Source organism: Alligator sinensis, unplaced genomic scaffold (genome assembly GCF_000455745.1).
Source record: "Alligator sinensis unplaced genomic scaffold, ASM45574v1 scaffold1048_1, whole genome shotgun sequence".
Taxonomy (NCBI): domain Eukaryota; kingdom Metazoa; phylum Chordata; order Crocodylia; family Alligatoridae; genus Alligator; species Alligator sinensis.
The window spans coordinates 12,103-25,270 of NW_005842736.1; the positions used below are offsets into that span (position 1 = coordinate 12,103).

The 13,168-nt window shown below is 43.4% G+C and overlaps 1 protein-coding gene across 11 annotated transcripts in view; it reads right to left on the bottom strand.

The window, feature by feature from the left end:
- Positions 1 to 4,501: 4,501 nt before the first annotated feature.
- Positions 4,502 to 13,168, bottom strand: part of LOC102368983 (methyl-CpG-binding domain protein 5) — a 235,939-nt gene continuing 227,272 nt past the window's right edge. For all 11 annotated transcript variants that reach the window (XM_025216384.1, XM_025216383.1, XM_025216377.1 and 8 more), the window contains 2 exons: positions 10,906 to 11,086; positions 4,502 to 6,737 (listed from right to left, as the gene is read on the bottom strand). In XM_025216384.1, coding sequence (XP_025072169.1) covers positions 4,504 to 6,737; positions 10,906 to 11,086 — 2,415 coding nt within the window. In that variant the 3' untranslated portion in view covers positions 4,502 to 4,503. The remainder of the gene's footprint in view (positions 6,738 to 10,905; positions 11,087 to 13,168) is intronic.

Genomic DNA, 13,168 nt, shown 5'->3' on the forward strand with positions numbered 1-13,168 from the left:
TTCCTTTTGATTTTAGAGACAGGTTCTGTCATCTTCACACTGATTAGCTTCCAGAAATGGGCTATTTGTCAAGTAAGTTACCATGAGTACGGATGGCAGAAGTTTTTTGATAAAAAAGTGGGATTTTAAGCCAAGGAAGTTAAACTAGTAAAACCCCAATCAACGCCTGTTACATGACTGCCTATTTTCCAGGTTACCTTATTCTGCTTGGTATAGTTTTTAAGGTAAACCCCCAAATGTCAGAGTTATAACAAAATACCAACATTCACATAAAGGGTTCTTTGTGTACAAAACCATGCCAGACTTCTCTCTTAACAATGCATTTGGTCCAATAAAAGATGTAATAAAAAATTCTCATCTCTAATAACATTCACAGGGGTATTAGTCAAGGATAACTATATTGCTATACAGGACAAAAATTCTCTGTGTACAACATGCCTGACATAGTTCATTATATTTAAATGCATTTCTTTAGGAAGCCTCTGCCACTGCCCTGGCAGATAGGTATGGTTGTGTAGGTGTACGTGTGTGTACTTTCTCTACTGTTATCCTATTATGGCTTTCAAACTGGCAATGCCTTTTCCATCCTGAAACATACAGTGACATCTCCTCCTCAGGAAAGGAAATCAACCTCCCTGATAGCAAGAAAGGACATTGCAAGCAACAGAGCACTTCAACCTGCTGCATGTAGAATGACAGTAGGACCTGCCCCTGGCGCAAGAGATGTCTTGTGAGCAAGTGGCCAAGCAAGACCACATATGAGTACAGGCAGGGTAGAAACAGAGACTTGCATGGAGAGCATTCTTAAGTTCCCAAGTCTTAATGGGAAGCTGCTCTAATAAACTGCAAATGAAAATTTATTATTAATACTTCTGTATAACGTGACATCTTTCTTAATCACTTCTGACTTGTATAAACAGTCCCATTCTCTCATAGGCAATTTCAGACACAAGCTTCGTACTCGTACTTTTCTGCTGTGATTGAGAACAGGGGAATGTTTTCTCCTTCTTTACTGATTACCAGGGATCTGTGTTTTCCATCTGTCGCAGAAAAAGCGTATTTTCTCCTTTAAAAGAGAAAAACACATATTTTTCTCCTTTAAAAGGGGCACAACTCCATGTTGTCACCACTCCCCCTGCTGCTGCTGGGCGGTCAGGGGTGCCTTGCCATGGTGGTGCAGCTGATGTGGGGCTCATGGCAGCGGCAGTAGCAGCAGCATCAAGCCCCGATACCCTCTCATACTGGGTCCTGCTCACTGGGCTGCAGAGGCCTCCAGGGGCAGGGCAGCAGGGCAAGGAGCCCCAAGCCCATAGTAGGCAGTCGGCAAACTCATCCCCTCCCGTGGCCCCCATGGGCTCCACTCAGCTCTGCTCTGGCCATACTGTCCGCAGGTGAGGGGATGCGGGGCAGGCTCCATGTTCTGCTCTGGCCACAGCAACTGCCACTTCCTGCATGTGGCAGCTGGGGCTTGGGCAGTACTGGGGTAGGCAGGGGACTGCGGGCCCTGGCCCTCATCCCATAGCCATGGCAGCTGGGGGCTCCCCTCCAGCAGGGTTGGGAGGGCAGGGGGCTGTGGGAGTGAGGAGACCAGCAGGGACAGGGGACTGTGGGTCGGGAGTGAGGTGCACTAGCAGTGCTGGAAGGGGTGGGGGACTGTGGGTTGGAAGTGATGGGCACTGGCAGGGCCAGGGGGCTGCGGGCTGGGAGTGAGAAGCACCAGCAGGGCTGGGGTGGGGGGCTGTGGCTTGGGAGTGAGAGTCAAGGGCATGGTCAGGGGCTGATTACATGAGATTTGCAGGAAGCAAGGGACTCTGATAACTGAGTGCTGGTTCTACCTGTCTGGTTCTTTGTACAAATTGCCTGGAAAGGGTGAGGTCCAGAGCATAAAGTATGCACCACTTTCTTTCACAGCACTGGTGAGAAGAAACCAGGGGAACCCAGCTGGCCATTCTCCTCACAGTACTGGGTCCCATTCACCTCTGTGAAGGTATGAAACGTGGTTTTCCTCCAGTGGGGTCTTCTGAAGGGTTTGCCAGAAAGCATGTTTTAAGGCAAAACTCTCTCTTTGATCTGCATGGAAGGGAACATGGACTCTTAGAGCTGGCAGAGCTTATTTAAGCCTTCTGTTGTTCCTTACTGTGATGGGGTAAAACAGCCAAGAAAAGAGTTATGGGCTACCTGCCTGTTACTTGACCAACCAGAAGTTTTAAGGAAGTGTGACTGAGGGCCCAGCCATGCTCTGGAGGACGACATTTAGACAGACAGAAAGGACTACAGGACAAGCTATCAAGTTTGTTACCTCTCTTTTATGGAACAACATGGTTGTGTTTCCAGAAATGTGGAAGTCCTGGCTCCAACAGTACAGTAATTCCAAGTATCCCTCCACACATGCAGGTAAAGGCACGACGGGATCTAATGCACTAGCCACACAACAGCACCTCCTACCAGGCCATGTGTGCATGGCAGGAAGTGTGATTGCGGGATTACGAATCGGAGCCCATCATGTCTTATTGCTGGTGCACGAGGAGCCTAATCCTGAGCTCCCCCTGCACTGGCAAGAAACAAGCTCCTGCAGTTGGGAGCCCCCTCAGCTGATAGGGTTCCCAGCTATGGGGATGCCACAGGGCTCCCTGCAGTGGGGAGATTGCAGCTGACAGCATCCCTGCCACAGAGGTACTTCATGCACCCTCACAACTGTGAGACCACAGTTTACCCAGCATCCCCATAAACCACTGCGTGACTGAGATACTGCATCAGCTGTGGTCTCCCAGTCGCAGGGGTGTACTGAGTAACCCCATGGCTGGGAGCCATTTCAGCTGATGGGGCTCTCAGCCACGAGGTCATACGCTCCCACAGCTGGGAGCTAGCATCAGCTGGAGCTCCCAGACGCAGGGGGGCACATGCCCCCCCCCCCCCCCCCCCCCCGCCGCCGCCCGCGCCTGCCGATGGCAGTAACAGCTTCTTTGATATGCTGATGGGACTCCCAGCCACAGAGGCCTCAGGCCACACATTCAATTAATGACATGATAGGAAGCAACTACAACATTCCACATATTTTGTGGAATAACTTTGTAGCTTATTCCTTTTTTATCATGCCATTAACTGAATGAAAAGGTGGCTGGGTGACCACTTAAGGTGTGATTACAATAATTTTTACTTGATATGGGATTTTTTTTTACCAATGACTCTGTACAATGAAAAGGTTAATAAATACTTTTGAAAAATAACTAAAGTCTTAAGACTAAAATATGCATCAAATAAATATTGTTTTTCTGTTTATAAAATTAGTATTAGACATTCCTTATAATTTTGTAGAGAAATTAAACAGTCATTCTTTCTAGTCAATGTTCATTAAAGATGTGGGTTTTTTTAAGATGTCTCCTTTTTATGAAAAAGTAGCACAAATATAAAGAAGAAAACTGACCTTGCATACCTGCTACTTCTAGGAGCCTTAATAACTAAAAACTTGTTGCATTTTTGCAACTAAATACAATTTATTCAACAATCTAGTTATAGTTCTTGTAAAATTATCAAGATTAACACAAATATAAACTTGACCAAAAATTGTTATTTTGTTAGTTCTGAACTCTTAGACATTTAGCCAAACTCTACAAGCATTTATGCCTGTCATATGTTTAATACAAGTAGTAAACAATTAATATATATACTATGTCACTTATGTTGCACATAGATACTACCAGATTAGCCATAGCTTTGGGCCATTATTTTTACGCCTGGAGGGCACATGGGAGTTTCACAAAGTTCTATTATCCCCTCCTCCTTTAATAAGTATACAAAGGGATTGGTAAATGAGAGATACGGATGGAAGTGTTTTTAGTATGTGGATAGTATTCAGATTTCTATATCAATTTTAATTAAGGAAAAGGGTATAGATGACCTTCTTTTTTACTGTCTGGTAGTCCAGGGACATGGAGTTCAATGAAATGGCTGAAGCTCAATCCATACAGGACTGAAGTGTTGTTAGTAAGTCAGGGTAACCAGCCAGAGAATAAAAACATGATGATACTGGCTTCGCTCACTGAGGATAGTTGATTGACACATCTCAACTGGCAATTTGGGGATCATGTTACATACACAATGGTGGTACATGATCATGACCCTGACTATTTTCCATCTATTTCTGGTTAAGAAATTGCAACCTTCTCTCTTGAATGTGGCCCCTTGCATGCTGTAAAACAGCCTAATTCTGTTGGTCTTCACAGTATGCCTCAAAATCAATCTATTTGGTCTTGTGGTTAGAGAGAACTGAGTTTTGGGGCCCTAAACAGGTGCATGAATTTTATTTATTTATTTATTTATTTATTTATTTTTTTTAAAAGAAAATGAGGCTTTAGCAAGAGTTAACAAAAGCAAGATGGAAGGCAGGACCTGGATTTTTGGAACAGTGTGCATTTTTGTAGAGAAAGAATAGTTTTAGGCTATTACTGTTTTCAGCTATCTATAGTTTTGATCACCTGCGATCAGCCTTTAGCAGGTCTACTTTTATGCTAAGCTGAAATCAAAGGAGATAAAACAATACACATGTAAAAACAATTCATAACAGTTGAAAACTGTCAAACATACAAGTACCCTTTTAAAGGGAAACATACCTGTTTCAGGACTTGTTTGATTACAGCTGCTAACAATGCTGTTTGGTATCACTGGCATGGAGGATGCTTGGATTCTTGACTGAGGTGTTGGATGTAATGAATTTCCTAAAGCCATTCCTGACTGACTGAGCACCCCACAGTTCCCACTAGCCTGCATCTGATTTATTAAGCCTGCAAGATGGTTGTTTGGACCTGGGCTAGTACCATGAACAAAATTAGTGTTTGCATTCTGGCAGTGCATACCTTCTCCTCTTAAAGATAAACTGTGTGTCAATGAATTCTGAAGAGTGCCAGAGTTCATATTGGTGTCTGTAAAATGCATCTGGTTAGAAGAGCAAGGCAAAACAGTATTTGAGCTCCCACAACCAGTGGTAGTATTGCTGCTCATGTGAGAGCTTTGACAACTCATGGACTGAAGTAACTGGGACATTGAACTGATGGGAAATGAACCTTGACTTTGCTTTCTTATCAAATCAGATCCAGACTTAGGAACTCCAGAACTATCCAACTGAGACTGCCTAAGCAAACTCAGCACTGTTGTAGTTGGCTGTTTTCTTTTTCTTAAAGGGTCTTTTTGCTGAGACATCAGTTTATCTCTTAGTGCTGCTCGACCACTTTGTCCTTCACTTGTTGGTAGAAGAACATTGGCAGTAGGAGGAAACATGGTATTTAAAGTGCTATGTCCTTCATTGTTGCCACCACCGGCAACAGCTCCAGAATTGCTACTGCTGTTATTGTTGTTACCAGCAAGTTTATTTTGATTTGCTAGCTGTGCTTTGGCTGCTGCTGAGAGTAAACTGCTTGCTGGAAAAGAGGCAGCATTGTGCTGGTTCAAGATCTGATTTAAAGGCATTCCCAGCAAACCAGGCTGACTCTTTAAGGGACCACTTCCAGCTGATGCAGTAGAAAAAACTGCATTGCTTGGAGGATTTAATACATTACTCATTCCAGCAATTAATGGGTTAGGGATGTCCTTGTATTGATGAAGTCCATCAGGCTTGGTAGAAGGGCTTGATGGCATAGATGGTCTTGGTGACCCTATTGTTGATCTTGGTGATCTGGGAGGAACTTTAATACCACTACAGGATGACTGTGGTCCTACTGGAGGCAACATGAAATTTCCATGATCTGATGACGTGGAAGATGAGCGTGATCTTTGGGGAGAAGCCTCAATCCTTCCAATCCCAGATGCTATCATATGAACAGGGGATGTCACTGGTGAAGGAGACAGTGAGGTTGAAGCCGAATGCTGAATTCTTTGTACGTGACTTCCATGGTTCATGTGACCAGGTTTTACTGTTGGCAAAGGGAGATTACTTGGCAAAGGGACAACGGCAGGAGGCATGCTTACATTCATCACAGGTACCTGAGAGTGGACATTTGAATGGAAAGTAGTTGGGTTAATGATAACAGGATTCTGATTCACTGGTTTGCTAGGAATAGGGTCAAGTATGCCAAGCGGATCCTTTTCTGATGTTAATGGCTTTTTCTGAAGAGCACAAGAAGGTGGAGGAGGTGGGCCTTGGGGTGGTTTATGGTGAAACATTGCTCGTGGTATTTCCATATTAGCTGAAAAATTACACATGGGCTTTTTCATTACTGGGCTTTTTGTGGTCAAGGTTGGGGAAAGAGGTATATTAGTCCTTCCAGCCATTGCACAGGATGACTGTACTGGAGAACCATGTAGCATTACTGAAGGTGGAGATAAAGGAGTCCTGGTCATGTGTATAGGACTAGAGTTGGGTGCTCCATGAAAATTGGGATTATTTCGTGCGAAAACATCAGGGCTTCCAAGTGGGTCAGTCCTAGGAGAGATTGAGCCATCTCCATATATCTGTGATCCTGATGAAGCTGGACTAGGCATTCCACCATGACTGCCACGATACGGAGACTTCTGCCCAAGTTCATTACTGCCCAATCTCTGCCTGGGATAGACAGAATGAAGTTCTTGTTGCTGGCTTCCAGCCATTTCTTGTACATAAATCCTACCCATGGCATTTGATGCCCCTATCATTAACTTGAAAGGAGTCTTACATTCTGGCATCACAGAATTTGTAATTCCTTCATGTGATTTATTCCTCATTGATCTTGGAGTTGCTGCTCGAGTAGGAACTACTGGCGTTGCACCTGATATTAAAGATATCAAATAACAGTTACTATTTTGAAATCTGTTTAACAAATTTGTTTTAGACAAAAATGAATACATAGAAATTAAATTGACTATATGCAAAAACAATGTTAAGGTTTTAATTTCTGAAAAAAAAAAAAAGCATTCGAAAGTTATCATGTCCTAGATTAACAGTCACCTATTTAGAAAATAGTATGTAGTCATATAATTGAAGACTGTATGCAAATGTATACTTGATTTTGCTGCATAAATAGCTTTTTATTAGCATAGGTGTTTTTTGGATGTTACTTCCTACAGATGTTTCTCTAGGAAAAAAAAAATAATAATATGAAGTACTTCCATAAACAGGGTATCTGAGCCCTCAACCTTCATCACTGCACAAACTACTGCCGCTTCAGTCCCCTTGGTGGTGGTGGGAATGGGACAACTGCCCCCTGCGACCAATCAGCAGTAAGGGGTGGAGCCACCTCCTCCACAACCAATCAGCAGTAAGGGGTGAGGCCACCAGGCCCCTTGGCCAAATAGCAGCAAAGGGTGGGGGAAAATTAAAATAAAGGAAGTTGAACATAGTGTACCATCCTTTTGTCTAATTCTAATTCATAAATCAAACAGGTTTTAATAAATATGTTCAATTGGATGACAAACACACCTGTTAGTATCAGATTTTCAAAAATATGCTGAATGTACAAAATCTTACAGCTCAAAAATACTTTCAATATGTATCACTGTGTGTTATCAATAACAGCTGCTCAACTAGATTATTGATAATATTGCATGGATAACATTACTATGAGTACGGTAAATTTAATACTGTATAGAGATTAAACAACTACCTCTAGATTAGATCAGGGGTGTCAAAGATACGTCCTGCAGACTGGATCTGGCCCATAAGCCCTATTATCCAGGCTGTTGTGAAGCTTGTGGGTCTTGGCCTGGCCTGAATGAGGCATGTGGAACTTGTCTAGCACAGGCTGTACACTGTGTGAGGCTGGGTCTGGCATGCATTGCACATGGTGCACAGGGCTAGTCCAGTGCGTATGCTGCATGTGGCATTTGCATCAGAGCAGCCCCACATGCGAGCTCTGGAGCTGGTCCAGATCAGGCCCACAGATGAGCCCTGCATGGCAGAGGCAGCATGTAGGGCTGATCTGGCACAGGTGCTGTATGCCGTGCGGGCCCCAGACAAGCCCTGTGTGCTGCAGCAGGCTGGGGCTGGCACATACTACATGCAGTGTGTATAGACTGGTGCCAATGCAAACTGCATGCAGGGCTAATCTGAGGTGTCTGCTGCACACAGTGCTCATATCAGGCCAGCCCCAGTTCCAGTGTGCAGGGCTGGTCTGGACTGAGTCCACAGACTGGTCACCATAAGCCTGAATCAATGCACAGGCCTGGTTCAGCACAGGTAGCATGTGCAGCACACACCCCAGACTGGCCCCATGCGCCATGTGTAGCATGTGCCAGGCTAGCTCCATGCACTGTTGGGGACTGGAGCCAGCAAATGCTGCATGTGCTATACAGGGCTAGAGTTGGCACATGTGCCACCAGTAGAGCTGTGCAAAGCTTCGGTCACTGATTCAATTCAGAGGAGATTCAGGCCAATTTGGTGGCAAAATCTCTGAATCAAATCAGGAGACCCATTAATCTCTCCAAATCGAATCGGAAGCCTCTGATTTGATACGTATAGATTAAACCATAGACACAGCTTTATGTTTGTTTTGACATACCTCAAGATACCAGGCGCAGCTCATGAACGCTGAGATGGTGGGGCAGATGAAGCGTCCCACAGGAGCATGGAGGGGAGGGGGGTCCCCCCACATGCTTGATGGAGGATCCAGAAGTGGACCAGAAGTACTTCCAGTCCACTTTCAGGTCTGCTGTGGAGCATACAGGGGACTCCCCCCTCACTCCTCCCCCGCGCCATTCCCTAGCTCAGTAACTGGGTGCCTCCTGGGTCTGCAGGGGCACCTGGGGTCCCCCTGTGGCCGATAGCTGAGCTGGGGGGCATGGAGGGGGTCCCCCGCATGCTCTGTGGCGGACCCAGAAATGGACCAGGAATACTTCCGGTCCACCACTGAGTACATGGGGGCCCCCCTGCACTCCTGTGGGATGCTCCATCCGCCCCACCATCTCAGTGTCCACGAGCCACACCTACACCTGGTACCTTGAGGTATGTAGAAAAAATATTTAAAGCTGTGTCTATGGCCGAATCATGGATTCTCCGAATCAGAATAAAATCTTCAGAATCCGAATCGAATACTGCCTGCTTTGCACACCCCTAGCCAGCAGCACATGGGGCTGGTCCAGAGCAAATGCCGCATGTGACACCCCCACTGGCCTGGCCCTGCATGCGAGCCAATCTGCGGGTTGGATTCTAAGATTAGATGAATATATCTATACATCTACATATATAAATTGCTCATACCTGTTCTGCATTCAATTGAGTCAAATGTTTCTAATGTTTAAAATTCTAAACATGAGAGTTGGCTCAATGAAAATAGTCCTCTTTGCACCATTTTTATTCTAACTATTTTGTTTTAGCAAAATACTTTTGCTCCTACTTAAAGTTGACACATGCTTTGTCAAAAAAGGGTAGACTTAAAACATGCATTTTAATGTTTTACTAAATTAAAGCTCTTGTAGCCATTCTTGCTGCAGTTTTATTTAGGATATCTGGACACTGAATTTAGGTTGTTTCTAGGAGGAGCTTTCTCTTTTTGTTTCCAGGATTCCTCTGTGTGTTTGTGGTGGGAGGGAGGAGTGTACACAAAAAAAACTAGATGCTTTTTTATTAGATCCACTCTAAAGGAATTAATAAATTAAGTGGTATTAATTCTAGTCTTCATACGTTTTCCACACACAGACAAAGTTCACTTTCCTTTTCTTTCTACTAACATTTTTTCCTAGAACCTGTATTTCCCCCTTTTACTTTAAGGATGGTATCATCCTATGGTGGCCACTATGACAAATTTGGTTACTCTGGAAATTTGTACCTCAAATAGTATTAAATTTTCCCTCGCACTGAATATATGATTTGCAGATGGCATATTCAAATAAATCTAAAGGACTACGGACAAATATTCATTTGTCACCTTCCCTATAGAAGACAACAATGCACACAAGCTGCAATGACAAACCTGTTCTTCATCCTACCTGCCAATGTCACTCAACTATACTATGGTGACAAGCTTCTTTTCCTCCCATCATTACTAGCTGCCGAAACTCATTCAACTTCTACAATCAATGTTAATTCAAATACATGAAATATTTGAAACTGTGACTGAATTACCGAAGCAAATTTATGCAAGTTCTTACCTCTGAATGTTGGATCCAGGTATATATGAAATGAAATGTAAGTGTGCGTATCCAATCTTAGCTTTACTGGGGCATATTATAGGGGAGGAGTTGTGTGCTAGGAGGCTTACTTCTTCAACTGGGAAATGCACAGTGATCTTGTAGGGAAGCAGTCATGGAAGGCTGCATAACTGACCCATGTTGGTTAGGGATTTAATTGTTAACTTATTATTTATTTCTTTTTTACTTTTTTCTACTTCTTAATACAGAAATTAAATGCAAAAGACATAGTATAGTCATGTCACAGTAAAGCTTAAACTAAGTGCACAGGAATCAGAAAACTATACAGTTAAGGGTTCTAACAGCATTGCATTGCATTGACCTATTAAGGTAAAGTTTTAACACCAGAAATAGTATTTAAAAAATACAGCACATATGTACCAAATACTGCGTAGCTAAATTAACAGTTTTATGTACATCTTAACTTTAGGAATTTTCTACTTGCAAATTCTTCATTCTAAAATTATATCAGGAGCGGTTTTGTAGTTTGTTAGTTACAGTAAAATCCCTATTATCTGGCATAAGTGGGGAATGAGGGGTGCCAGTAACTTAAAATGCCAGTTACCCGAGGCACAGGGGTTTCTGGCTCCACACGGCGCAGCGGCAGCACAGGGTGGTGGGTGGCGGCAGTCGCCGCCATGAGCAAACTTCATCCTCCCGGAGCCTGGACAGCTGGCCGGAAATTCCGGTTAATAGAGTGTTCCAGTTACTCAAATGCCGGATAACAGGGATTTTACTGTACTTTTATAATGCAATAGTTTGTAACTTCGCAAAAACATATAAGTCTGCTTTTCCTTGCATAATATTACTTACTTGTTCCCCCTCCAGGACTAGTCAGAACGAGTGAAGGATGAGGCGTTTCCATGCTTTTATGGAGTGTAGCCACAGCAATAATTTTTCGTTTATGAATGCATAGCTTGGTGACATCTTCATCTGCTTTTACATCTTCAGCAGTTCTCTGTTTCACAGCAGCTCCAGGATCAAAATTAAATACCTAAAAAATTGAAATCCTCACATTAGAGACAAAGCAACAACTCCAAAAATGTCTCAGAACTGGAAAGAGAACCAAAGTTTGTCACAAGTTTCATGGGATATCAACCTTTATATCATATCTTAGATAGATATCAACCCTGCCTTGCCCTGCAATCAGCTGAGGTGGATGCTCTTGGTCAGAGCATCAATGCTGTACAGACAGCTTATGAATACAGACATTAGTGGATGGCAAAATACCTCCCTTGTTCTTCCTTACAGGGCTTGGCCTCATCAGCTTCCATCCACCACATTCCTTTCTTTCTCTATCCAACTAGGTGAGACTACTAGTACAAATGAATTTCTGCAGCAAATTAGCCTACCAGATACTAATCAACAGAGGGACCAGAGGGAAGAGAACCACAATGTTGGGATTTTCTCAGTAAAAGGAGGTATCTGAGGCTGCCCGCACTGATGGGAAGGCTAGATGATAAAGAAGGAGCATGAAAAATAACACACTTTATTTCTTTTAGAGAGTGTGGGTAAAGGATGAGGAGGGAAAACAGTTTGTGTTCCACCACTACAACTCTCAGAGGACCATTGTTCAGGAAACCTGAAATCCAGCAGTCATGTATGATAAATATTAGAAGTAAAAAAGGGCGAAACAGCTGCCCTTTACTGTAAAAAGGCAAAAGCAAGCATCCCTTTAGCAAAGCAGAACTTCAAAGAGTATTGCATTTGTGCACGATGCCTCTGTTTAAATAAAAAGGAGAGATCACACATGATTAGGATTAATTTAGGATCAAGGAAAAGATGGTTTGGAATACAGACTAATAGTAATAAATTTCAGGACTATATCAGTGTCATACAATAATGTGACCCAGTTTATATATTTTATGAAAGCTTTCTATACCTTTTATATTTTCAAATGATGGCAGTCTTGATGCATACTTATAAAATATATATTTTAAGCATTAAACAAAAAAATTATTTACCCCCCCCCAAAGTTGTTGAAGCCTACACAGAATGTGCCAAGTATAAACAACTCTTTTTGAAAACCTCTTTTTATTCACTAGTCAATATTCATCAGCTTCACCTTCTGGTTCTCATGCATTGGCATAATGTTGTTATGGTTAGATTTCCATCAATTCAGGAGGATGCTTATCTTGTTGCATATGCCCTATGCCTTTTTCCCTTGTAAAACCAGCTGGTGAAATTTGGGGTATGCACTGTATGTGAGAAAAATGAATCTCTCCAAGGATGAAAATTTGGCAGCAGAAGACTGATGGCAGAGTTAACTGCCATGGCTCTGAAAACTATGGTAATTAATACTGCCATTGCTCCCCTGCTGTCAAATTTCAGGACCTGTGAAGAGCACCACCCCCAACCAGATGGTATGGCCCCATGAGCTGGACCAGGTCACTGCACAGGGTTGGTACATGGCCAGACTCAGCATACAGCCCTAGAGCCAACACATGGGGTCGGGCCCAGCACACAGCTCTGGAGCCAATGTACAGGGAGAGACTGGCACATGGCCAGCGTATGACCTCAGACCTGATCTGTGCGGGTGCACAGCCTTAGAGTTAGTGCTCAGCCCGACCTAGCGTGTGGTTCCTGACTCAATGTGCTGGGTCCAACTCAGCACAAGGCTCCAGAGCCAGCAGATGGGGTTGGATTTGGCACACTGCTCCCAGACCCAGTGCACTGGGTTGGTTTGGGGGCCTCATCTGACACACAGGGTTGGCAGTGGGGTCAGAAGCAGGCTCAGTTCCCTAGCTGCTGCTATACAGCTACCACAAAGTAAGATTTCATCCTCCACTTCAGGCTGTCCTTAAAGAGCAAGGTGTGTCCTGTATATGGGAGCATGCTGTGTGCAAGGAAATATATTAGCCACCCTTTCCCAATGATATTTTAAACTAAAAAAGAAGTTAAAAAAAAGTTTGGTATTTTACAACCATGTTGTCTGTCAACTATTACTTCCATTTTCCTCCTCCCCACAAGAAAAAAAAAAACATCTCTACTTGAAAACAAGAAATCCTTTAATTTGGGCATAAATCACATATTTTTCTGAAGCATAACCTCTGAATAAGTATGAAATTACGGCTCA